The sequence below is a fragment of the Epinephelus moara genome, chromosome 19 (assembly GCF_006386435.1).
Source record: "Epinephelus moara isolate mb chromosome 19, YSFRI_EMoa_1.0, whole genome shotgun sequence".
Taxonomy (NCBI): Eukaryota; Metazoa; Chordata; class Actinopteri; order Perciformes; family Serranidae; genus Epinephelus; species Epinephelus moara.
The window spans coordinates 19,659,227-19,686,197 of NC_065524.1; the positions used below are offsets into that span (position 1 = coordinate 19,659,227).

At 41.0% G+C, this 26,971-nt stretch overlaps 5 protein-coding genes and 1 pseudogene across 7 annotated transcripts in view; 3 read left to right on the forward strand and 3 right to left on the reverse strand.

The window, feature by feature from the left end:
- Window positions 1-1,042: 1,042 nt before the first annotated feature.
- Window positions 1,043-7,683, reverse strand: LOC126406870 (neuropeptide Y receptor type 4-2-like). The gene is made up of 2 exons (XM_050071417.1): window positions 7,575-7,683; window positions 1,043-3,120 (listed from the first exon to the last, which is right to left on the reverse strand). The coding sequence occupies exon 2, from the start codon at window positions 3,048-3,050 to the stop codon at window positions 1,698-1,700; it is 1,353 nt and encodes a 450-aa protein (XP_049927374.1). The 5' UTR covers window positions 3,051-3,120; window positions 7,575-7,683; the 3' UTR covers window positions 1,043-1,697.
- A 205-nt stretch (window positions 7,684-7,888) lies between these two features.
- si:ch73-288o11.4 (beta-microseminoprotein) lies at window positions 7,889-10,890 on the reverse strand. Its single transcript, XM_050071520.1, has 4 exons — window positions 10,770-10,890; window positions 9,993-10,098; window positions 9,775-9,877; window positions 7,889-8,203 (listed from the first exon to the last, which is right to left on the reverse strand). Exons 1-4 carry the CDS (start codon window positions 10,770-10,772, stop codon window positions 8,083-8,085), a joined length of 333 nt encoding a protein of 110 aa, XP_049927477.1. The 5' UTR covers window positions 10,773-10,890; the 3' UTR covers window positions 7,889-8,082.
- Window positions 10,891-11,147: 257 nt separating this feature from the next.
- On the reverse strand, window positions 11,148-19,727 carry LOC126406929 (sphingomyelin synthase-related protein 1-like). Of its 3 annotated transcripts, none has more exons than XM_050071518.1 (6): window positions 19,623-19,727; window positions 14,602-15,231; window positions 14,403-14,498; window positions 14,144-14,261; window positions 13,805-13,955; window positions 11,148-13,289 (listed from the first exon to the last, which is right to left on the reverse strand). In XM_050071518.1, the coding sequence occupies exons 2-6, from the start codon at window positions 15,225-15,227 to the stop codon at window positions 12,985-12,987; spliced, it is 1,296 nt and encodes a 431-aa protein (XP_049927475.1). In that variant the 5' UTR covers window positions 15,228-15,231; window positions 19,623-19,727; the 3' UTR covers window positions 11,148-12,984. The 3 variants fall into 3 exon arrangements, with proteins under 3 accessions (XP_049927475.1, XP_049927476.1, XP_049927474.1); XM_050071519.1 differs by lacking the exon at window positions 19,623-19,727 and adding an exon at window positions 19,146-19,204; XM_050071517.1 differs by lacking the exon at window positions 19,623-19,727 and adding an exon at window positions 17,658-17,936.
- Window positions 19,728-20,447: 720 nt separating this feature from the next.
- LOC126407148 (dual specificity protein phosphatase 13-like) lies at window positions 20,448-22,094 on the forward strand (annotated as a pseudogene).
- Window positions 22,095-22,235: 141 nt separating this feature from the next.
- zgc:153981 (dual specificity protein phosphatase family protein) lies at window positions 22,236-25,019 on the forward strand. The gene is made up of 3 exons (XM_050071380.1): window positions 22,236-22,658; window positions 22,848-23,065; window positions 24,169-25,019. Exons 1-3 carry the CDS (start codon window positions 22,534-22,536, stop codon window positions 24,378-24,380), a joined length of 555 nt encoding a protein of 184 aa, XP_049927337.1. The 5' UTR covers window positions 22,236-22,533; the 3' UTR covers window positions 24,381-25,019.
- A 678-nt stretch (window positions 25,020-25,697) lies between these two features.
- LOC126406581 (dual specificity protein phosphatase 13-like) overlaps window positions 25,698-26,971 on the forward strand; it is a 2,630-nt gene continuing 1,356 nt past the window's right edge. The window contains exons 1-2 of the mRNA XM_050070941.1: window positions 25,698-25,822; window positions 25,901-26,136. Of these exons, the coding sequence (XP_049926898.1) occupies window positions 25,698-25,822; window positions 25,901-26,136 (361 nt within the window). The remainder of the gene's footprint in view (window positions 25,823-25,900; window positions 26,137-26,971) is intronic.

Here is a 26,971-nt window from a genome sequence, read left to right on the forward strand (position 1 = left end):
GGGCCCTTACTACTTTGAACCTCAAAGGAGAGGAAATGAAGCTTTTAGAAGTGTCATTGCTATTTTTTCTGTCTCCCTTGACAGACAACCATATAATTATTTAAAATTTACTTGATTTACGGTAGAAAGAAAAAAGTGGTGGAAAAAAATTCCATTTTTGGCATAGTTTTAAATTCTGACCAAACTCACTCAGTTCCTTCAGTGTGTTTAGAGTGACTCAGAGATCAATCAAAGGCTCAGCCTGTAGCCTATTTTTCATGTTCACCAACCTCCTGTCACAAAAACCTCAGTCAAATCCATGGAAATGTTTTTCAGCTGACATTTCACATGAAAATTACAGAGCTGGGGTAGGAGTATCTCAACTGCTTCCCTCACTGACACGGAGCAAGCTCAAGCAGACAAAGACTGTCCTGGAATGAGGCTGAACTTGTTGAGGATGGTACTAGGCAGACATTTTCCGATGACCTTTTCAAATTCGTAGGTGTCCAGATGCAATTCATGTTTTAAAACTACATGGTATTAAGTTGATGTTACCCATCAAACACAGCCTGGAGTTCTCAGGTCATCCTTCACCACAAAACATTTCAGAAGTGTATGTTTTTACTACTTACACAGTGCTGGACCGAGCCCATTCAGCACCCTGGGCATTTGATCCTAGTCATCATCTCTTTTTTTTTCTTTTTGCTAATAGAATTTACAGCATATGATAGTCCCACTGATTTGATTATTATTCCAGGCACACATACATGACTACACTATCCTACAGTCTTACATGTACATGCACAAGCTGTACACAGATTAAACAGATAGACAATAGTGTGTAATTTATATGTGTACAGGTCTGAAGTGAAAGATATCTAAGAACTACATGCATCTCCATAACCATCCTTCCCCACGTCAACTTGTGACACAATTAAATATCCATCAAAAGCCATTTGATGTTATTTCTGTATTTATTAAACTCATCTAAAGCAAATTTATAAATTAACAAAGTTCTAAACTTACATTTTACCTCAATGAGTCACATTAATCACAAATGTTACACCTCGTGTTTTTCTTCACTGTAGAAGCTCACACACCAATTTCACATCAGCACAAATGCCATAAATACAAAAGAAGTAATAAAATGTAAGAAATACAACAGCAGCACTTCAAAAACCAGCACACAGGAAAGTCTCTTAATAGTTTGTTGGTCCAACACAGGCCTTGAGAACAGCTTAAGTCTCTGAAACTCAACTGGAAGAATGAACACCTTTATTCAAAAAGATGTTTCCTCATGTGGTGTTTGGATGATCATGGTGGGGCGGTAGCTTTCTAAAGTCAGTTTAAGTGAGGTCCAACGGGGCATACATTTGATCACTTCCTGTTAGTATACAATGGTAAAATATACTGATTTTCTTGTATACTTACTGCAAAAAAACAGTATAGTATGTAGTACATAATGTACACAGTTAAGCATCTAATAGGGATACAGCCACAGACAAGCTTGAAATGACACATTCTTTGAAACAGATTTTTTTTTTTACATTACCACACTCCTCACTGCAGAATAAGATATACCAACATTGTACACTTCACTTCAAACCATACACAAAAATGTTGCACTTAATACCACAGTCAAAAGTTAGTCTTACAACTGTACAGTTTATGTGACTTTATTCTACTTAAGCAGTATCCTTTCTAATATCAACAGAGAGTCAAACAGAGTTGCTCCTGCAGTTGAGAGGCACAGAGGTCCGGGACACTTCCATGTGCACAGTGGACATGGGGAAACGCTCACACTCCTCCTCTAGCGGGCTACAGCGGCAGTGCAGGAGCACCTCTCTCACTTCCTGCCGAAAGTTGGAGTTGAGGAAGCCGTAGATGATGGGGTTGATGCAGGTGGAGGACATGGCCAGCAGGTGGCAGAGGGAGAACAGCAGGTTGTGGTGGCAGATAGGCAGAGCCTCCTGGTTCCAGTCTGACACCACGTTGAAGATGGTGAGCGGCAGCCAGCAAAGAGCAAAGGCTGTTATGAGTGCGACCAGCATGATGTTGATTCGACGGCTGTGGCTCATGCACTGGCTCTCCGGGGTCCTGGCACGGTCCAGCATGTCTTTGCGATGGCGAAGGCGCACAAAAACCCTGACATAACAGAGCAGGACCAACAACAGTGGACCACAGTACTGGAACAGCAGGAGCCATGTGGTGTAAGCCAGCCTGTGCTGCTGGGAGGGCCAGTGCTCGAGACAGGCCTCCATATGTGGAGAGGTGGGGACATAAGAAAAAAGGGTGCGGTATGAATTTGGAAGTGAGGATGAGTTTTTGTATGTGTAGGAAACAGGTTGAGGTGGAGATGCATTGAGATAAGCCTGAGGAGAGGCTTGATGATGGAGCGGGGACTCGGGCAGAATCACATTGGCATAGGGCTCACTTGTGAGCAGCTGGAAGGCCAAGAAAGGGGAGGAGGTGAAGCAGGCCAGAATCCAAATGAGACCGACAACCATGTAGGCCTGAGGAATGCTCGGTTTCCACCCAGAGGGGTTAATGATGAGCTGATGTCTTTCCAGAGCAATGAACACCAGAGACAACACAGACACAGTCACAGACATGCACTGGATGAATGGCACCAGCCGGCATAACAGTGACCCAAAAACCCAGTGGTCCATTAGTGTGTATATGACAGTGAAGGGGAGGCAGAAGACACACACCAGGATGTCAGAGAATGACAGGTTGCAGATGAAAATGCCGGTGACATTGACTTTTTCTCTGCGTCGGGCAATGATGCAGATGAGGCCGATGTTCCCCATCAGCCCCAACACCATTGTCATGCTGTACCACACGACCAGACACGCTGTGAGGAGGGAAGACATAGGGCACTGCTCATCGTGCCCAAGAACAGCGAGGTCTGAGAGTAGCTGTGTCGTATTCCCCAGCCACTCCTGCACAGAATCACGAGTAATTCTTCCCTCCTCCCATGGCAGGGAATGTGGAGAAGTGGAGCTGTTGAAGGGCAAAGGCAGAGCTGTCGCTGACGGAGAACGCTGGCTCTCGTTGCCACTCAGGGACATCTCACCAGGGCTTCAGTGTCACCAGCCCCCAGGATCAAACAGTCCATCCCCGCCCCCTTGAAACTTGCATCTGACACAAAGAGAAAGGAAGCACAGACAGAGACAGAAAAATACAGTAATCAGTTGCCAAGCAATCACTCTTATGGGTCAAAGTTTCTGTTCATGTGATACTGATGTTCTGGGAGGAGCAGAGAGTGAGGGAAAGGTGAGAAATAGATCCGAGGGCTGAGGGGGAGTAAAGCTCAGGAAAGATGCTACGTGTGAGGACTTTTTCTATTTAAGTCACTGTGAGGAACTGCACAATTTAAACCTCACTGCTGAGGCATATTAATAAGCTGCTGTTAGGTTCAAGAAAGCATTATCATTAAAATATGCCCTTAGGTTCTATATTTAGCCGTGTTGGTTGCATGGAGGCTGTGATGGCAATGTCCGTTTGTCTGAACAGCTGTGTAAAGGGACAGTTCACCACCAAATTAAAAATACACATTTTCTCACCTGTAGCGCTACTTATCGATCTATATTGTTTTTTGTGTGTGTGTGAGCAGCTGAGTGTTGGAGATACCTGCTGTAGAGAAGTCTGTCCTCTCTAGAATACAATGCAACTAGATGGCACTCAGCTTGTGGGGCTCAAAGCACATAAAAAAATAATACTGAAAAACCGAACAGCAATGTGTCTCTTTCCAGAAATAATGACTAGATTCCTCAGGATAATCCACAGACCTTGTTGTGAGCAATTTCATGTAGGAACTATTTTCTTTCTACCAAACTACACCCACCAACCACATCACCAGGCGGAAGGAGGCGTGCATCGACTGCTAGCTCACCTAGCAACACTGAGCTAGCTAATGTTGCAGCTCCGCTCAGGTCCCCAGGAAGTGTGCCAGAATTTGAAGCCTATTTGACATAGTGACCAAACTGTGTAACTTCCAGGTCCTTCACATTAGGAGTGTTCCATATCATCTTGTTCACAATAATACTGGTATCATTTCTAATATCATACAAAAAAATTCATATCGTCATACTAGCGATATTTCTACTTGTTGACATATTGACATCATACTGATACGCACAGCAACAAGAATGGCTGAAAGCGAAATTATGAAAGACTGCGGGGTGGTTCCAAAAAGAGGAGCAGCTTCAGTGTTGTGGAATTAACTGTGGTGTCATTAGGCCTGGGAGTCCTGAATGTTTTAGCCACAGCCTACTGACACTCTTTGAGCGAGTTACCACTCAGAGGGAACTCTGACAGCACAGTGTCTCTCCCTCCTCTCTCGCCGTGCGCACACAGGAGTCAGTGTCGTCAAGTGATTTTGTCTTTTTTTGTGTTTTTTTGTTCTGTGTTCTGTGTAATTTGTGGAAGATTTTATTTTGTTGAACTACTAATATTGTACACATAATCTGAAACTCACTCTGAGTTGCTGTTGTTCACAAACTAAAGACATGAGAGAGAAAGACATGTTTAGTTTTTACAGTTTACTTTACTATTTAAAGGCAAACTGTTAGGCTAACATGTAAAACGTTGTCACCTATTTTATTACTATTCTATGCTCTGAAAATTTTAATGGAATATGTATTTCTTTAATACTAATTTGTCATATTGTCAAGAATATTGTTATAGCAAAAATACATTGAAATATTGTGATATTATTTTAGGGCCATATCGCACCTTTCCCCCTACTTCATGTGATGCCATTGGTCCAATTTGGTTTTGATTTTTTTTTTAGCATCACAACCCCCATGAAATAATCCATTTTGCTATCACAATTTGATCCATTCAGCCTAATAACATTTCAAAAGTATAGAAGAGCTGCATAATTAATTAATTTTATCCCCATTCAAGTTATTGGAAGGCTGAACCAGAGGAAGCAGTTTTGGTTAGCCGCTCGGTCGATGAATTCTCTGGTGTGTTTGCTCCATGGGCCCATTGATGTGGAAGATGTGGGTAATTTAACACCAGGAAAGTCAATCTTTTTGGCTTCATGCACCACTGAGCAGCTTTCATAGGAATGACCAGGACCCTCCTCCAACATTGCATCCAGTTCTCTTTATACATCCATGGCTAAGCCAAGAAGGACACCATGAAAGTTTACATTTCGTTGTTACAAACATAAGCTACTCGTACAGGAGAAGAAATTGATACGGCTGGCAGGTTTAGTTCGGTAGAAAGAAAATAGTTCCTACATGAAACTGCTCGCAACAAATTCTGTTGATTATCTTGTGTGATGATGGTTATGATTTCTAGAAAGAGACATTGGTGTTGAGTTTTTCAGATGTATGTTTCTGATGCTTTGAGCACCACAAGCCGAGTGCCTTCTAGTTCCAGTATATTAGAGAGAAGACAAACATCTCCGCCGCCGATATGTAACATAAAACAGTCTTTGATTTTGACTGAACTGTTCCTTTAATGGATTGTCATAAAATCTTATTTTATCAGTTATTCATGGTTCCTGGTGGATGATTTGTTGTGACTTTGGCAAGCCCCTGATCTCTCCTTTAGTGCCATCATGAGGTCAACATTTTAATTTCATTTCAGTGTGTCCACTTTGGTTTATGACCAAATAGCTACAGAACTAATGACATTCGCATCAGTGCTGCAGCTGCACAGAGTAGGTCCAGATCTCGGTCTTAACAAGCATTCTTTCTCTTCTTCTTTACCCATCTTAAGATCTCTGTCTTGTCAGTTCTCCTCCCTCTAATCTGGTTTCCACACTGAACATGAAAGCAAAATGACAATGAAATTACTATCCATATATCTGAGCACAGGCTTCTATTTTTCAAGCACACAATAACGTAGTAAGTGAAAGGGCATGACATTGTCAGGATCCTAAAAATGGACTGTAGCTGTCCCCCCTGAAACCTCTGCCATGTGCTGTGAAAACCAGCATCGCGAAGAAAATGAGCCTGTCATTTTCCATTAACGGTGCACACACTTTGCTATCAGTCACTTCACACTGCATCATTACTAACCTACTCTGTCAGTGTGTTGAGCGAGCTGCAGGCAGGGTGGCACAGCATTGATCATGCTTTGTTCAAAGAGAAAAGACAAGTGTAATGTCACCAGTAACCAGATGTAACAAACGGCTGTAACCAAGCAAAGGAACCGTAAACATCACCAGGAGAAAAAACAAGAAATGTCTCATTAAAAGGGAAAAGTGAACCTCTAATGTTGCAGTGATGTGGCACTGTAAGATGCACATCCAGCAAGTAGGTGTGTTTTTGTGATTATTCCCTTTCCAGAGCAAATCCTCTGCAGGATAAGGAGCACTGTGACCTGGCACCGCTCTGTCCATCATATTCTTCTTTTCTCCCTCAGTGAAGTGTCTCCCATCTCTGAGGAAATAGTGCTCTCTGACAGTGAAATGAAACTGGCTGACTGTTATTTGCCTGGAAAAAGACTTATTCTCTTGTATATTTCTCAGAGAAATACTGTGCAGAATGCATTTTCATTGATTAACCTACATTATCGTTCTCTCTCTTTTTTTTCTGCAGTAGCTTTTGATAAGACATTTGTCACACTGCACGACAGTGTAATTTATTCTCTTTCTGACAGAGATTCTCTGTAGCAATATCATGCCATGCACAATTGCATTTAATAAAAGTTCCTCGTAATGCATAGTAAAAAATATTTTCTGGAAACTTTGTGGCTTCGTCTAGAATTTAATGGTCTGTACTTACAGTATGAGCCATGCTGGAGGGCGCGACAAAGAGGATTTGCTTGTAATGAAATAGACAATTATACTATAAATAAATGGGTGTGAAAATGGAAATGACATGGAGACAGCTTGCACATAGTGCCTGACAAACAAAGAGAAAGCCAAACCTCTAAATTCCCCCCTGTGCAGTCACACATTAAAATCTATTCACGTAAAATGTGTATCATAAAAGATGCTTCCTTTATCACAAGCGTGCTTTAAAATAATATTTTTATTGCAGATTTTTAACAAGACTATCAGTGAATATACCACTTACTGGTATCCATGGCTGAATTCATTTTGCACACAGTCAGCCAGTGGGACTATTCAGAATCAATTTTCTCTCCTGCTGCATTTGGAGGAGCAGAATAAGAGGAGCTGTGCTCAACCTGAGATGATGACCCGAGCCTCATTATTCTCTGCAAGTAGTGTCAAGGTTTGTGGGTGATATACCTCCCAAGATTATCATTATCATCATTATTATCACTATGAGTACTAAGAGATGGGATGTCCTCTTGATACATCAATGCATGTACATGTTTTTTCCCTGGTTTCCTGATGTTTGTTTTTTCCAGTTTTCCCGAGGAAATTGGATGCACGTTCACAGAAATGCCTTCTGTAGACTGCTGTTGATCCAATGCATTATTTAAAAACATTTGCAATTGTAGATACAGTATATCTGAATATCTGTGGACACTAAGCTACAAGCTGAGTGTGAAGAGACAACACAACATTAATTTTACAACTGATTAACTAAAGAAAGACTTTCCCTGACAAAGATAATTATATTGTGTTATAGATCATTATTATGTGTAAGAAATAAAGCACTCACATGGTGGGTTGGTTGAGCCAAGAGTCCCTTTGATGCCAAGACGACAGAGGAAACGACGCTCTGAACAGGTGTGAATCCACAGAGATGAGAGTTGGAGCAGGAGCTGAACATCACAACCGCCAGAGTGTTTTCAGAGACAGCGGGCGAGGGGAGAACCGCTATTATTGGGCTGTTAGAGCCCTTTGGGTGCCAGAGACCCTCTGAGCACTGAGCTCTGCTGTCACACTGTGGTGGTTTTATTCAATTACATCCTAAAATGACACCTGCTGTTACAGAGACACAAAGCAGGCAAGAAGAGACAGAGCTGGAGCAGGTTTTTAGGTTTTATCTTTATTGCCGGTGAACTTAAAAGGTGAAAAGCAAGACAAGAGAGCATGGTTGATGTGTCTGTGTTTACTGGTAAGTTACTGTATGCACACACCATAAAGCTGTTGATATATGAAAAATAAAGTATTGCCAGTTTGGACTTCAGTCGTCCCTAAGATGTAGAGGTCACTTTATAGCACATTTAGAGAGGGTTACACTCTTGTGTTTTGTCGGACTTCTTCACCACCTTGGCAGAGCAGGCCTTCTTATCCACCACCAGCTCACACTCCTCAGGAATGTCAACTGTGTTTGCACCAGGGATCCTGAGAGACAAAGACAAAGATTATTATTAAGATGAAAAGAAAAGGCAAACAATCATATTAAAATGGTTTAACACAAGTTAGGGACTGTACACAAATTATTAGAGATGGGAGGGGGGCAGTGGTGTAGAGTGCGGCTTGGACCACATGTCTCTGTCTGAAACATGCATCCTAGTTTTTTCACACTATTGTTGTTACCATGGTTACAGCTTGTTTGTGTACCGTGACTAAACATGTGGCACCTTGTAAATGAACGTCAAGAGGCATTGTTTTAAATGTGCTTGTGTAGGTAGGTTGTTTTGAAACACACATTACACTACACACACATTTCGCATTAACATCAACATCATCAGCAGTTACAAATAATACATTTTGAGTCTCACTATTGGAGTGTTCATCTCTCCACAAACTCTTGTTGCACTGTAACCACCGTTAACTGAATTATTTATATAATCCAATTATCCAGGAGCTATCATGGACGGAGGTGATAGCATTGCCATCCTCCTCTGCTCAATCCGTCTTCCAGCAATGCTAAAGTTCTCTTCACTGCTGCTGGAAAGGCCAGGTTATGTAACATAATGACACCTTTTGCTTGACGTCCTCCACTGTTAGCTAGCTAACATGAACATACATAAATATTTATCACCTGAAATACTGTAAATAACAAAACAACCCCCAGCCCTGGCAGAGACGTGGCCCAGCTTCCCAGGCTTAACCTGACCTGAACATCATTGTTAATATTTATCTGAATCTGCCCCGACCAGTCAGGTCCTGTCGGGCTCAGGTCAGGTTTTTACATTCTACAGTGGTGTAGTGCTACCGGAGTGCATCCAAATAACACTCCACCATTTTAGAGCTTGAAAATCCAATCATTTTCTAAAGTGTATGTCTTGAAAGAGATCCAAAAAAAAACAATAGGATGGTCAAGTTATATTAACATTTAAGGTGTGTTGATTGATTCACAACATCAACTCATGCATTGAGTAACAAACAAGAAAATAATCCACCTTAACTGGTAGCTGTCGGTAGCTTTTGAGTCAGAGAGTGAATTAAAATATGTTTTCTTAGTCTATACCTAAATGTAAGATAGTAAAGATGAAAAGGCAACTAACTTTTCTGGAACAGTCAGTCAAACAACGATAAAACCAGGCCTAAACCCACCTCGGGGTTATGTAAACTCGCCAAAGGAACAGTTACATAACCTTTGAAACAAGCCACATGCATGCACATAATAGGTGCTCTTGGCTAAAAGGAGGGGAGTCTTCATGTTGTGTGATAGCAGGGCATGGTATTTCATTATTCTTTTTCATTTCAGACTTCCTTTGAAACAGATCGGTCATAGAGGTGCACTATCCAACAATACTGTCTCTTTATCAGAGCTTTATTTTTAATCAAGTGTGACCCAGATGTCAATTTGGTGAAACACAAAATACACGTAAATCTTTTCAGTTTAATCATAATCGATATATGATGGACAAGATTCAGCCCCCTCCCTACCCCAGTAATTTTCGTAATAGAGCACTATTTTGAAAAAATAAGCTGTGATGTAATAAATCAATGCATGAAAGTCTTACTTGCTACAGCAGCTCATGCCATCCTCCGTACAAGAGCACGCCATGCAGTCTCTGTCCCATTCAGAGCCAATCCCATGCTGCTTTCCATCCCTGTCCACACAGCCTACATGTAAAGAAATAAAACCACAGTTCAGTCACTGATCAAGCTCTGATAAATTTGTAATCACAAGTGTATCAATGGGTGCATAGGTGTGGTTTCGATGACTTTTAGGTCTCACCTTTTGGAGGGTTATTCGGATCTTTCAGCTCTAACATCTCAAAGAAGCAGGAAGAGTGGCACAGGACTACCAGTCCCAGCAGACAAATGAACACATGGAGAGAAGGCTGGAGGAGTACAGGAAAGCCATCTGTAAACATGCTGCACTCTTTTATAGTCTACGTGGTGTCGTTATGCACTCATTTATCACCCTTTTAAGATCTCCTAAACACTGAAAGGAGATGGGTGGCTTTTATTTATGCCTTGTAATGGTCACACAAACAGCTAATCCATTCAAATGAAAGAGACTAAAAGCCCTTTAAGAAAGAAAAAACGTTTCACTGTCAGTATCAGAAGGTTTTAGCATTGAACTTATTTGCATGTAATGATTTGTCATCTTTCCATATGATCCAGTCTTATACAAAAGGGTTCTTTTATGTATTCATTTAAATGCAAAAGACGTTTTACTTGCAACATACAGTTGGTAAAAATAGAATTTAAGTAATTTATTCTGCAGATGATAGATTTGTAAGGATTCACAGTTTGCATTAAGCAAAAATAATGAGTCTCTTAAACCACGTATAATTATATACCTTATCTGCAGTATTTACATTTTGTGTTATAACCTTAATCATTATGTGAATTAATTATTTGCTAATGTACCAGTTCTGTCTTTGGTTTTATACACTGATTCATGTTTTAATACCAGTAATTTTCTTATAAACCTATAACAAAAACCTTTTTTCCCAAGTTACTACATGTTCATAGTTTCTCTAATTAAAAAGTGTAACGTACGTACCATCTTCAGATGTGATGTGACCCAGTCAACAGGAAGCTGATCTGTGTAAGGACTCTCCAATGGAGGCTTTATATCAAGGTGTGCCTCCCTGCATATCAGTATTGATAATATTTGAACAGTGATGTGACTTTTATCAAATATTTGTTTTAAGGTGGGGAAGAAAAGCAAGTAGGTTGTGTTGATATTGAAGGCACACCCCTCTAAATCATGATAATTTTACCCATGACTGATACTGAAAGTTCTTTTTTTTTTTTACTAACTCACAATAATCTGGATTTCTAGTAATATTTGTAATTGACTTTATTCAACAAATGCAAAAAGAAACATATTAGTAATAAAATCAGCCAAGGAAACAGTCAGTCAGAATATAAAAAACAGTTTTCCTGTAAACGTTTATTGCTGAGCCAAAAGGCAGAGAGAGATTACTTGCATTGCAAATAAAGCCATAAATTGTAAACAATTATTTAAAAGATATAGTTTGGATCAACCATGACGAAGTAAACAATATACTTTTGAAGCATTGTTATCCAAACAGCCAGTTTTTGTACTGTGCAACAGAGAAAAATTCTGGACAATAAAGCTTTAACAAAATCCACCTCCATTCACTTCTATACTTGTTGCATGATTAAAAATCTGTTAAAAAAAACAAACAAACAAACAAACAAACATAAAACACTATCAAATTAGGACAAAGAAATAATTATAGTGAGGGCTGATTGGCAACACTGAACATTACAATAAATGTTGAGATATTTGGTTTAACTGTGAATGTAGTGGTGAGATTATAAAACACAACAAAGCTGTAGAGTTCAATTTATAAAGTGTAAATAAAAAACAAACGGTGACTGAAACAGAACTCTGTCAGTAGAGAACAGGAAGTGTTTTTCCTGTTGCACATCAAAAGAAACTTTGGTAGCAGGTACCAAACAGGTGTCAAATCTCTTTGCAGCAAAACAATATATAAACTGTGCCCATGACGACTCCCAAAACTACAGTATGAACCTGCATACAGCCTCATCAGTTTCCTACTGTAGACCCGAACACCTTGTGAACCTTAAACATCCCCAATGTGGAACATGAACGATCAAAGTGACAATCAAAGGCAAATAAATCTCCGAGAAAACTATTCGTACCTGCAGCCCTATAATGAACCGCATTTCTTTGTTTTATATTGAGCTGTGCAATTAAATTTAAAGAAATGGGAAATACACTTATTCGCTCTCTCATCTAACTCTTACATGGAAACATTCTCAAGTCTGTGTGCTAAATATGATTTTATCGCCAGCAGCTGATTAGCTTAGCTTAGCATAAAAACAGCAAACAGAGGGAAACAGCTAGCCAGGCTTTGTCCAAAGAAAAAAAAACTCCCCCTTTTGTACAAATGAAATACAAATAAACCTGAGGTTACATGCTTAAACAAAAGTTAATCACTGAGCTTTTGAGATGCTGGTACTGTCAGTAAATGTTTTACCTTCAAAAAGAGCCATGCTAGCTGTTTCCCCCCAGTTACCAGTCTTTACGATAAGCTAAGGTAATTATCTGCTCGCTGTGGCTTCATATCATAGAGTTTGGCATTTTGGTTGTCACTATCTTTTTTATTTTTTTGGAGCCAAAAGTGAACATGTTGGTACTAGAAGGTGGAGCTGTGGTGGAGCAAGGGCTGGATCTGACTGAGAATTCAAGGACACTGCTATGGCAGCAAAGTATCGTAGCCTCGCCCGAATGGGACCATAACTTACAAAACAAACATCATGCTGTACTTGAAACTAACCTTTGAGACCAAAGACTCATCAGGAGAATGTTTACGGAGGTAATACAACAAGTGAAGTAGGCTCATTTTCCTGTCGACTTGTATGCAATCAGACTTTTTTGCAACCAGTGGAGTCGCCCTCTAGTGGCCATTAGAAAGAACACAAGTTTAAGGCACTTCCTCTTTGGCTTCACCCTTCAGACCCAGATATAACCCCTTGTTTCATATTTAACAGACATAGATGAGAGTGGGAACAATCTTTACATCTAACTTTCAGCAAGAAAGCAAATAACTATATTTCAAAATAAAAATCCTCCATTTGTACAAATGAGGGAAAAAACCTCCCACGTAATGAACTTATAACCTCTGAAAGATAAGAAGCAGCATCTCAGGTAAAAGTTTCTCATTCAGGCTTTAATATTACAGTCCATGCACATTGCAGCTGCAGATCTTAGAAAGCGTACTCTATCCAATCAGAGTTTTCATGAAGGCAGGTTTGTTGAAGGGCCAGTGATACTGGTTGGGGACAGGTCCATTCACATTGCACTCAAAGAAGGAGAACATGGGGAACCAAATGCGCGCCCTCCGACTATGCTGGTAGGCACGAGTGTTGGCTAAGGTGTGGTAGTAGAGGAAGAGGCGAGTGGTGATGTAGAAGGCGATGAAAACGTCGATGGAGTAGTGCTCATGAGCCGCCAGGATAAAGAAGATCCCGAACAGGTTTAACACCCAGGAGATGGTGTGAATGAGATTCCAGGATCGTGGAGTGTCTGCATTTGAAGAGATCATTAAATAAAATACATAGATTTCTTTCTTTTTTTTCCCTATTGTGAACAAATACCATGAAAAGACCAAAACCAACTTAGTACAATTAAAGTGCCCAACATATTCAGAGCCCGATACAGTTTATTTCTCAGAGACACAGAGCTCCAATGTCGATCAAAAACACATCAGTGAGCCACCTTGTTGAAATGGACGACATGTTCCTTCATTACAATGAACATGTTTAGTTTGAGTTGATTGTCCTGTGGCTGAAAATACTCCTTAGTATGCCAAATGTGTGTTAATCCGCATTAGAAAATAGTCCCCAACAAATACAAAATTCACTCCTGTTTGAGTAACATTTGCTGAAAACTACAATGCCCAGCTGTTGATGGAAATAACTTGAAACTAGAATTACTGCTTTGCAGTTGTATGCCTCCGCAAACAAGTCAAGTTGACCTTACAATTTACACTCATGTCTGTGGATGTTTTACCACATCTTAAAATAAATAGTGACACTCACATTCAGTCACAAAGAAGTTGAGCATTGTGATGACAACAGTGTGTCCACTGAACATGTAGTCTCCACATGTTTGGACACCGGTCAGAGTCATCCCAAACCCACTCCAGATCAGTAGCGCCCTTTGTATCTTTCCCCACGTATCACCGTATGACTGAGGAAGAAAAACACCAGTTATATCAGTCATGCTGTGTGAAACTCAGCAGCAGCTGTTCGGCGCTTATCATAGTGGGAATGCTGAGTCAAGAATAAACTGTAACACTGCCAATGGCAACAAGAATTACTGGCCACAGCAGAACAAACTTTATCTAATCTGCATATAATCTCATGAGCGCTTCCCACCTTACTGGCACACTTCAGGTGCTGCCCAGGCACAGAGAGCGAGGTGACAAACATGGTGCAACAACGAAGCAAAAACACAGTTCCCATCAAAGAACACAGCCGTCTGAAGAGAATGGACCTGAAATAGAGACATTCATAATTCATTCCTTGGTCAATATCTTTATATTTGCATTTTTAACACCTCGTGTTTTCGTGGTGATGTGCTCTATTTGCACGTTACTAGAACACAGTGTGTCAGTGAGCTGGAACAGTGGATTACCTGTGTTTGTGGAGGAGCAGGATCAACAGGAACATGTAACACAGGATGAGGCCACAGGCTTCAGCCATTGCAAAAGCCCATGGGATTCTGGGAACACTGTCAGAGTACAAGAACGTGTGTCAGCATGCAGATTAGATATGAGTGCAGGGGAGTGTGAACATGAACTATGGAGTCTGCTCAACATGCACTGGATCCATACCTGTCCAGGAATATGTCAGGCAGTGGTGGGTACGTCCTCATGTCCGGGACACGCTCATGTACGATGACCATGACAAAAGATGTGAATCCAAATACTAAAAAGACGTATATGGAGCTCATGACTGTCTTCCACACCTCTGGGTCCAGTCTGCCAGCCAAGTGCTGCTGCCTGTACCTCCCGTTGGAGTGTGTATGACACACTGCAGCTCCTGAGCCGCATCCAGATCTGTCACTGTTCCTCAGCCGCAGCTCTGTCCCATTACACAAGTGATCACCTCCATTATACCTCCTGTCAGCTCCGTCACAGCTCCAATCACCCCCTACGGCACCCAGCAAGAGCCCAGCGGGGAGACTGTCTGTAGGCCGGAGACCCAGCTCCTCCAGCTGAGCTTGGTTCTGTCTCTGTAGCCTGCGGAGGGCTATGGTAAGCCTCTTGATGTCTCCCAGCACAGTGAGGCCCAGCGGAGGCCCGCGCAGATCGGCCTCAGTCAGAGCCAGCAGGCTGAGGCCGTCCAGGCGGTGCTGGGCACACAATAACTCCACATACTCTCCAAAACCTTCTTCCTGCAGCCACTGGGCCACCTGCTTACAGCTCCAGGCACTCACACTGTCCTCTGGCAGTGCCATGCCACTGCAGATACAGACATGCAGTGTTAGTAATGGGCTTAATGAAGATGAAAACAACCATTGGTAATTAGCACTTCCTTCTCCGCTGTGTTTTCACCTCTTGATTTCATTACTGTCTTTGTCACAGTCAGTCCTGTTGTTTGAATGCAAAACTGCCTGACACTCATCCATCTAATTAGGCTGCTGTTTAATTTGCATACTTTTGATCACAACTACTTGCCCTACATTGTAAGGCCCTGTTTACACCTGGTATTATTTTGGGTGATTGCATCATAAGTGGACAGTACAGGTGTGAATGCACCCAGTGTGTCTTATATGCATCTTGAAAGCCAATCGCTCAGACAACATTCAGAGGTGATCTGGGGCACATATGGACACTTTCTTTTATTTTAAATGAGCCAGACATAAAAAATGGCAAACAAAACCCCAAATTTTCCCTGCGTCCAATGTGACATCTTCAAATGTTTTGTTTCATCAAAAAATAAGTTTACGGTGATATAAAACAGAGAAAAAACATACCAAATCCTCAAACTGCAGCAGCAGGATCTACCACACTTCTGGCATTATTCACTTGAAAAAGAATTCAAATGACTGACTGATTATCAAGATACCTGGCGCTTAATTTTCTGTCAGTCAACTAATCAGTTAAATGACAAATTGTTTCAGCTCCAAAATTACCTAGACCAAGGGCCATTTTTGGCCAAAAAAGAAAAAAAAAATCAGAAAAATATTTGAGCCTTACATTAAAGGTAACACAGCCTTTTAAGTTGAATTTAGCCTATCAACATTCTTAATAGATCTAAATGAGCATCCCTTATTTGCTTTAGCATAAGGAAGCTACTCTGCAGTGGGCTATTTATGATTATTTGGTTCTTTAATTTAGAGTTGCAAATTAAAGCAAATTAATCTGTCAGATTAAGTCGGATTTGGAATTCACAGCTAGCCTAGCAAGGAGGACTCAAGACTACTGTCGCCATTGCTAGTGATGTTTGTAGAGGAAAAGGCACCGGGCCACAGATGCCTAACGCACATTTTAGTTGATGAAATGTTAAAATATTTGTTTTAGTCAGTGTATAGGCTACACATTTTACCATTGAAGATTAAGAATCAATTTAGACCTACAAAAATAAATTAAAATAAAAAATGATGGTTATTCATTTCCATATTTTTTTTGTCAAAGCTACTTGGAGCCATAAGAGAGGGGCTAAAGAGTCGCATGCAGCGTCAGGAGCCAAAGGTTGCCTACCCCTGACCTAGACAGTCCGAGCCACTCTGTGTGTCCTCAAGCTCAATCTACTGTGTACAAGTACACCACTAAACAACAGCAAATTTCTACAAAGGATTTGAATTATTTTGTTCACAGGTTGCAACTAATGAGTATTTTCATTACTGATTGGACTGACAGTTATTTTTCTAACTAACTGAATGGCAACCATTTAGTACGTCAAATGTCAAAATGCCCATCAAAATTTCAAATCCAAACCAGCCTTTCATCCAAAAGATATCAAATCTACAATATTAGAGCTGAAAGGATTAGTCCATTGATTGACTGTAGTCAGTCATTAGGAAATTTGCCTTGCAAGTATGTTGATACTCAAGTACTCATTTTAGTTTGTTATTTTTTCAGCAAAAACTCCAGTCTCTTGTTCAAGCTTCTAAATTGTGAGGATTTTCTGCTTTTCTATTTTATGTCCTGTTAAACTGTGTTTCTTTGGGTTCTGGACTGTTAGTCAGACAAAATATGTAAATTGAAGACATCGCTCTGGGAAAAATTTTTACAATTTTCTTACATTTCATACACTGATTGACAGATAATGAAAACAAATTTTAGCTGCCATCTTAAATGATATAAAAAAGAGAAGCAGCAATTCCTCACATTACCTGAAGCACTATAACACAGTCACTAATACACACTGTGGAAGAATGCATGTGGCAGATATGTTACACTATGACTGATTGGGAGGTCATTGTACAGGTGATCTGCTGTGCAGCAGCTTGTACGTGCTCTTACTCCACGTGAGCCAGCACCTACAAACTGCCGGCTACTCAGTTCTGTTACATCACCTGTGTTCAGGTCCATACAGCAGAGCAGTAGCGTACAGTGTAGTTCTGCACACTGACACTCTGATCCACATAAAACAGGCCTGTGTTGTGTTTTTATGTAAATGTGTTTTAATGCGTCCTGTCTGGATGTTATGATTTGTTTAATGTTCCCTTTTCTATAGCAGATTTGCACATGCAAATCAAAGACAAATTTCTGCCCTTTGCATGCAAAAAATAGACAGTGAAGTGTCTTCTTTTCTATTCTACGTTTCACAGTATGTGTCAAACCAAAGCAAACAAACAGAATTCAACCTGACTTGAGTGTAAACATCCTCTCTGTTCCACAGCTGTCATTTCATGATAATAAAAAAGCAGTGAGTCACTAACCATCCACAAAACAAGCAGGGTAAGTAAGCTCCTCTCCCACAGACAGACTGACGAAACTCTCCTCTTTGCTCTGTCTTTTTCTTGTCTTTGCTCTTTGATCCACTGATAAGCTCACCACGGCGCTGCTCGCCCTTGCCTCCCAACTGCTCCAAAGGTCTGCAGGGCTCAATCAACACGACTGTTGACTACTAAACGTGAGAGATAGTCTACGTGCTAACTGGACAGCAGATACAGACTTGAAATTACCAAGTCAGCAGCTTTCGGTTATCAGCAATGAATGACCATTTCAACCAGTGTGAAAAATAAAGATCCTGTAAGTGATTACAATGAAAAAACCTTCTTAAAATAATGACTTGACCTCAAAATAATTAGTTGGTATCTCAAAAAAAATGAGAAACTTTCTCAAAAATAATGATTTAGTATTGTTAGTGTACTGAAATACCAACTCATTATTTTGAGAAAGTTTCTTATCATAATGAGTTACAGGATCTTTTTAATTCATCACACTGGTGGAGATAGACTTATAGAAACCCATGGGACAGCACCAGGTCTGTAGGGAGATAATAAACTTATTAAAGAATACTAGTATGCTGAGAAATCAATAAATGCTCATACATGAAGGCGCAATTGCATTATTTTTGCCCAACAGTCCTAAATCCTAAATATTCAGTTTACTGGAATGTAAAACAAGAAAAGCAGCTAATCCTCACTATAGCTGAAATAGTTATTAGATTAATAAGTAAGGAGATGGACAAAAATATATCCACATATTCTCATCATCCATTAATTTATTTGAGCAAAACATGATATATTTTTACAGTTTTATCTTTTTTAATTTGAGAATTTGCTGCTTTTTGTTGTCTTACATTGTAGGAAACTGAATATCTAAATACACCACCTTGGGCCAGGAAACTGGTGAATTTTTTTGCACTTTTTTTCTGACTTAAAAAACAACAAACTACAAATTAATAAAGTCAATAACTGTTAGTTGCAACCCTAATCCTCATACTACAAAATCTGATACCATCTAAGAAAAATCGATGAATGGTTTAAGCTCTATTCAAAATGTTGTCAGTGTGTTGATACAAGACCAAAAATATCAGCTGAAAATTTCAACAGTATCATATTATCATACAGATTAAACATCATGTTCTAGTCTTAAAAGGCTGTGACACTGTGAAACAGGTTTTCCTGTACATTACATGAATTCATTTAAGTCTCACAATCAATGAGAGTTTCCCACATTACCCAATCTCGTAAGGAGACTCACAGTCACACCTAATATGACATCACATCACTGACATCAACATCCTCTTTCAACAATAGCAGGAGGTCAGATTTTGCCAATAATCTCCCAATCACCATCACACCTATCAAAGCTTGCTGATAATGCAGATCTATGGTGTCAGACTGCCAGTGAAGGATCATACACAACAGTCAGCTGATGAATATTAAATATTTACATGTCTGAAACCTAAAGCACCTCACCTGGGTAGCTGCTGCTCCATTCCCTCACAGAGAAATAAGTTATTTTTAACTGGCCTCGAGATTTTACTGGCAACATCCTGCAGCTTCTCTGCCCGAGGCTTTACTTGGGGGATTCATAAGTGCCATGTCAGCTTGTTTGGCTGGCTTACAGTGAGTCAGTGAGCTGTGACACACAGCTGTGAGAGAGAAAGCCCTTCAGTGTGTGTGTGTGAGAGAGAGACACTTGGACAATGGGCTCATAGTCTGTCCACCACAGGACCACAAAGCAACGCCACACTGCTACATTTCAGCACGAGGTCAACTGAGAGCAATTAAATCATATTTTATGGCAGCATGGAAAAAATTAAACAGTGTTTTCCTCACATAAACAAAAGTAGAAGGGTGTGTGTTGAAATGAGAACAAAACAGTCACATGAAGTACATTTAGTAGTGTCAAACTTACTTTACAGACAATATTAAACAGTTGCTGCCTCTTACCATAAGTCCACTGTCACTGTGCTGGCAGAAGGTAGAGATCAGATGTGTGTCTGGAGTATTTCATGGCCAACATGCTTCTGTGACAACTAGGCAACACCAACCAGGAAGAGACAACAATAAACAACAGTAGTAAAGAAGAGCTGGTGGGCTCCTGCAGGGCTGCTTGTAAAAGCACACTGACATCTGCTGGCCGTGTTCAGGTAAAACTAGGATCTGTTTACAGGCTCCCTATATATATATAAAAAAATTTGAATTTTATGCAGTATTTGGTTAAGACCTGACAGCACAGGCACAGGCAGGGGAGCGTATCAATGTCACCAGGGTCCTATGTTCACCAGCTTGATATCATCTTACTGTGACACATTGAAGGTCCAGTGTGTAGGATTTAGGGGCACAGTTGGCAGGTGTTTTCTTTACCTCAGAATGAGCTGTTTATATCTATATAGGGAGTGAGTCCTCGTCTATGGAGATCCCCATGTTGCACCGGCATGTTTCTACAGTAGCCCAGATCAGACAAACCAAGCACTTGCTCTAGATAGGTCCATTCACTTTTTAATGTTCTTGCATGGGCCCTTTTCAGGCCCCCAGGAAGTGTGCAAGGCTTCAAACCCAACTTTTGGTAATGCCATTGAGCCCAAAAACACTTTTCCCCATAGACTTAGATTGTGAAATAGACATCAGTAATACATTAATTTGACCATCACAGCCTCCGGGAAATAACTCATTGCATTATCAAGATTTGATCTGTTCAGCTCATTAACATTTGGACAGTCTAGAGGACTTCATTAAATTGATTTACCCCATTTAAGTCAGCAGACAGCTAAGATGGAGGTAGCCCACCTGGCTGGTGGAAGTCTGATGCAGATGCAGTGCCGATCATCTTGGTACGCAGCAGTTAGATGTTTTTGGCTTCATGCGTCACTCAGCAACTTTTATAGGAAAGAACAGGATCTTGACTTCAGTGCTGACTCCAGTTCTCTTTATGCATCCACAGTCCTCTTCTATGGAGTCTGCTGTGTTGTTCTACAGTAAAACAGAATGGACAAACCAAACACTGGGTCTAGATAGGACCATTAGCGTGTTCATGTACACCATAGTTCTCCTACGTGTCTGGCACACAGGAGAAGTTTCAGCTTACTAGATGCTACTAAATCCTCCACACTGGACTTTTAATAAGAAGATTCCACAGTGTTTTTGCCCATGCTCAAATGATCAATGTATGTTTCCCTTGGGGGAATCTGGGGATTTTCTGTAAGATAACTGAGAAAATTTTGAACATCAAACATTTAATTTTATGCACTTCTGGTGATTTTTTTGCATCAGTTCATGGTGTGAATGTCACAATAAAAGTCCTCTGCTACTTTCACGCTTTTGTTGGAGGGGACAGACACACATGACTTAAATATTGGAGGGGGCATGTCCCTGAAATCTACACCTGTGAACATGGGGAAAACCCCAACAAGCAGTGGATATCAAAGCAGTAATGTGAATATAAACACATCTCCATGAGTGAGAGTTTGACTGAGAGTCTGTGCCAATCTGCACCACCTGTTATTGACAGTCAGAGGCTGCAGCAGCCAAAGCAAAGTCAACAGGCAGCAGCGTGATTTGATTTTAGGGGAATAACAGAGAAGTTTACACCCTATAAACTTAGAAATGACAGACATGAAACCAGTCTCTGAGGTGAGGTGTGATACACAAGACTCTGCGCAGACGGACGTCAGGGACACAGACCCAGGAGAGGAGGAAAAGTGCACATGTGCCACAGAGGATTCAAAAAGGACGAGGGAGAAGATCCCATCTCTCCAGGAGCTGGAGGAGGTTTTATATTCAGCTACAAGCTCCTGTCGCCACGGAGATGAGGTGTGGCCCAACCTGTATCTGGGGGACATGTGAGTATCCTGTGGTTAATTTACGTTCATCTACATGTGTCTGAATTGTGTATCAAATGTGTTATATGTCTCAGGTTTATGTCTCATGACAAACTCGGGCTATGGCAGCTGGGCGTCACTCACGTACTGAACGCATCGCATGGGAAACTGTGCTGTAAGGGCAGTGATGACTTTTATGGAACCACGGTGAAATACTATGGTGTCCCAGCCAACGACCTGCCAACATTTGACCTTTCACCTTTTTTCTACCCTGCTGCTGAGTTCATCCACCAGGCTCTGACATCAGGAGGTATTGTACACGTGTTTTTAGAGGTGACAAAACAGCTACTGTTGGGTATTTTCAGTGTCTTTGTGTCTTTTATCATGTCCAGGAAAGGTGTTTGTGCACTGTGCTGTGGGCGTGAGTCGCTCAGCTGCGTTGGTCCTAGCCTACCTGATGATTCATCACCACCTCAGTCTTTTGTCCTCCGTACGCTGCGTGCAACAGAAACGCTGGATTTTCCCAAACAGAGGCTTCCTGCGACAGCTTATAGCCCTGGACAGAAAACTGCAGGACGAAAGGATGAATGAGTCAAAGTAAAACAAAGGGAGGAGATACTCTACGCAATAAATCCATTGAACTGTCCTCGTTTAGTCTGCAGATGTCAATGTCCTCATTCACACCATGCAAGACTGTCTCCATTTGTACCATGTACTGTATGTATACACTATACACTTCGGCTGTGTTCAGCCCTCCCCTCCCTTCTCGTCCTCTCCCTATGTGACCTCAGTGGTGACAGAGACCGTCCCTGTCTTTTCCCGCTGGACCTTTGCATCAGTGAACAGACCAATCAATGCAACAGCAACATTAAATAACTCTCCATCCAGTCAGAGAGAACTCACTGTACACAGAGAGCTAATTTTGGAGGCGAGCGGCATACAAACCACCACCTGCCCTCGTCTCTCACTGAGCTGCAGACTCTGGAGGTGAAGGGACGGTGGACACAGTCTGTTGGACGAGCACTCTGTGTTTGAGGAGAATGTCAGGGAGCAGCCAGCCACAGGACCTGGTGCTCATTAAAGAACTAGAGCTCATCTTGGATTCCTGCACACTGGAGCTCACACCAGTGGATGAAGTCTGGCCCAACCTATACATAGGAAACGTGTGAGTGTCTTGTGTTTGTAGTCTGTTGCAGAGACCTTCATGAGCTCTGCACGACAAAAACTGATCAGTTTTAACAGCTTGTTAAAGTACAGAACCTGCATATCTGCATCTTAACATCATTCCATGATTCTGTTTCACATATTTCTTCTTTATTCCTGTCGTTCATCTCTTTGTGTGTGTGTTTTCCAGGGCCGTGGCACAGAATAGAAAGACATTACATAAGCTTGGCGTCACACATGTCCTGAATGCAGCACACTCCAAGCAGGGCAGCATTGGTGACCAGAGTTTTTATGGGAACACCTGTGTCTACTTCGGCATCCCAGCAGAAGATTCAGAGCGCTTTGACCTCAGTCAGTACTTCAAACCTGCAGCTGACTTCATACATAAAGCCCTGAAGAACAAAGATGGTATGATATATGAATGTGTGGGGGTAGATTTTATTTTTCAGCATTTGGGGGTCAGGGGAACCTTCCTCAAAAAATTTTCTGCATCAGTTTTCTGAAAATGTCATGCTACTTCCTGATTCAACCGAACATAGTTGCTTTTATGGATGCATACTGTCACCACTTACTTCACTGGAGGCATTGTTGCATTACTGAGTCACATTCTAACAGTTCATCCAAATATAAGTCCTCTCCTACTTTCACGTTTTTATCAGGCAGACCCTCCAAGATGTTGCGATCACAACAATTAACACAAATTCAGCCAATTCCAGGGAATTCTGTGAGACATTGCAATTTCTTCCACTCTTCACAAATTTGACTATTTAAAAAGGGTGAAATCTCATTTCATTGTGGAGCTGCATGCAGCGTATTGATTCACTCAGTGCCTCCTTGCCCTGTCCTCTCTGTCTCTCTGTTTATTGTGAGACTACTACTGCAGGAATGTGATCTCAACACTTGGGAAAAGTCACACAAAGAGGGCTGAATGTTAGCATCACACTGCTAATGTTACCCAATGGTTATTAATGGGTTTAACGACAGAGATGAGCCATTCAATGTCAGTGTGAGATGGCTGGGACCATTTAATGGCTCTACGTCAGATTGCAGCTGCTGCTTCTGTGTTAGCTCATGCTAATGTGAAAAGAGAGCAGCTCACGGAGACAGTCCTTCACAGTTGTGTCCAATGACTGCAACAGCTGATTGTCAGCTATCAGCTGCTGCCCCACCCACCCCCGGTTCCCCTACGTTCACAAATGGACTGTTATTCTGTGGGAAACATTAAATTCTCATAATTAAAGGTTCCATTTCTAAGACAGCATCACAACTTTGACTTACGCCCACAATGTCAATGCACGAAAACAGCCTTAAACATTGCAACATGTACAACAATTTATTTAGAAAAGCTGGGGGGGTCAAATGCACATGTACTAAATGTTGAGGGCGACGTGTCTCCTGCCCCCTCCAAAATCTATGCCTATGTATGAATGTGACACCCATAGCTCCATCAAATGTTTATATATATGCTGTTTAACATTTTCTCTATTTCCTTTCTCTGTCCTGCTCTACAGGCAAAGTGCTGGTGCACTGCATCATGGGTGTGAGTCGATCGGCCACTTTGGTCCTGGCTTATCTGATGCTGCGGCAGCGTCTTCCTCTGAGAGACGCTCTGAGACATGTTGCCCAAAAACGAGCCATTTATCCCAACAGGAACTTCCTGTCACTCCTCCTCAAGCTGGATGAACAGCTGACACTCAGACGGAGATTGTGTCCTCTTCTCTGACAACCCTCCACCTCTTTTTTCACCCCCCCCCCCAAACTCCTTCGTCACATTAGCCATTCATCACCTCAAGACCTCTCTCTCTATTTCCACGTGTCACACTCCACTCTCATCAGTATATCTTTAAAGAGTCAGAATGAGTATGATATAGCTAGAGGTGTGAGTTTGATGGTGACCATTTAAATTCCATCGTTTTTTATTAGGTTGTCTACTTTTTATGCACAAGTTTAACTTCTGCAATGGTCATGTGTTGTGAAATATTGTAAATATCAAAGTTTCTCTGCGGTTTTTCATATTCAAAATGTATTCAAATGCTACCTGTCGGTGGTGTCAGGCGTGTCCACAGGCTCTGTAAATACAGCTTTATGACTTGTTGTGAATATACAATAAAGATGTTTTATTGTATTTAATGGAAGTATCCTGACTGGATGGATATAAAATGAGTGTTGTGAAATAAATATTAAAGACAAAAATATGTTTAAAATATGTTTTAAACTATTATCAATACACCTTTTGACCAAACAGAGCAATAAGATGTCTTGTCATTCTTTAATAATTGAGTTTGTTTAAGACGTGTCTTGTCTGATCAAAAACACTTATCCATGTACTGTATACTCAAAGCCATAATTTCTTCCTGTTACAAAACGCAATAAACATAACCTACATTTTTGATTCATGGTAAATAATTCAGCATGATGTAAATACAACAAATGCAGCAAAAGTTAACACGTCACTGCTGAATGTTATTTACAGCCTGGATCGTATTACTTAAAGAAGCAGAGCAGCTGGCGCTACTCTCCAACATAGCGGTGTGTTACATAACAGTCATGGAAACTGAGCAGGTGAGCTAATGTCAGAGGTCACAGGATAATGCCACATTGTTGTCCATAAGAATGTGAACACAGGCATGTAGTCAGAATGGATTAAATGTGTTTTAAAGAGCTGCTGATAAATTTATTCTGCAGGATGTTTTTCACTAATGAGTGTATGATTACAGAGTTATAAAAGGAAACAGTCATATGCTGGAGTGTGTGTGAACAGAGAAGTAAGAGCGAGCACAGCAGGAGAAGAGCTGTGCCTTGAAGTGAGGTGAGTTCATACAGGAGGATTCAGAGTGGAAACAGGTTAGTTTGCTCAGTCTGTCCTCTCTGGCTTTACCACTGAAGATTAATGTATGCATTAGCTCTCTAAGAAAAGGTCATAGTGGGAGGTATATCGTTAGGAGAAGCAGCAGTGGCCGGTGAGCTCATATATAATTTAACAAAGTAAATGCCTATGTGCTTCTTGTGTGTGTGTGTGTGTGTGTGTGTGTGTGTCAGTATGTCTCTTAGGGATCCACCATATGAACCTCCTTCTGTCGCAGAGCTGCAGGAGTTCCTCCTGGAAGACAGGCGACCTACAGGACATGTCAATCAAGTCTGGCCTAACCTTTTCATAGGCAACGAGTAGGTTCACACACACTGTCATGCACATACGTATACACCCTTTACTCACACAGAAGTGAATGTGTAATTGTGTTTCAGGGTGGCGGCTCGTGACAAGGCCGCTCTGCACAGTCTGGGCATAACCCACATTGTAAACGCTGCTCACCGACCCCCTGGCACTGCCTCCTTTTTCTACGTCAACACCGGCCCTCGTTTCTACAGAGATATGACAGTGGATTATTATGGGGTGGAGGCTGATGATGCAATAGAGTTCGTCCTTAGTCCTTTCTTTTACCCAACAGCACGATACATCCGAGCCGCACTGGGCATGGGAGGCAAGTCAGTCACACTTACAGTTATCTTAGTGTGTGTGTGAGTGGAGTTACACTCAGTGGCCACTTTATTAGGAGCACCTGTGCAATATAATACAATCCTATGCAACTGTCATGCCATAAGGTTTAATTTTATGATGCCTATGATGTTGATTTTTTTTTAATCATTTCAGTCATTATTGCTGATAATGTACTGAACTGTATTATACTGAGAGGTTTTAATAATATTCTGCCTCTCTAATGAACTTATATAAGGAGGATAAAAAAATAATAATAATACATTTATCATCAAAATTGCACGTTTATGACCATGGATGGGTTACTGAACATTCTTACCAGGCAAAGGCCTTGAGGCTTCAAAGGGTCAGGGACCCCCCTTGGCCTTCACCTCCAAAATGTCACTCCAAGAGATGCATACAGCCCAGACAAAGACTAAAAATGACCACAGACATAAAACAACTGTAGAGAGATGCAGGACAGCTGCAAAGAGACTACTAAAAACAAGCAAAAAAAAAACCATAACCACAAAGAGACACAAAACAATTACAAAGAGAGTCAAAATGATGACAAAAAGACACAGCATGACAACAAAGAGGCACAAACCTACAGAGAAATGCATTATGACTATAAAGAGACACAAAATGACTACAAAAAGACACAAAATGACTACAAAGAGACACAAAACAACTACAAAGAGACATAAAATGACTATAAAAAGACACAAAATGACCACAAAGAGAACACTATGACTACAAAGAGGCACAACATGTCTACAAAGAGACACAAAATGACTATAAAAAGACACAAAATGACCACAAAGAGAACAATATGACTACAA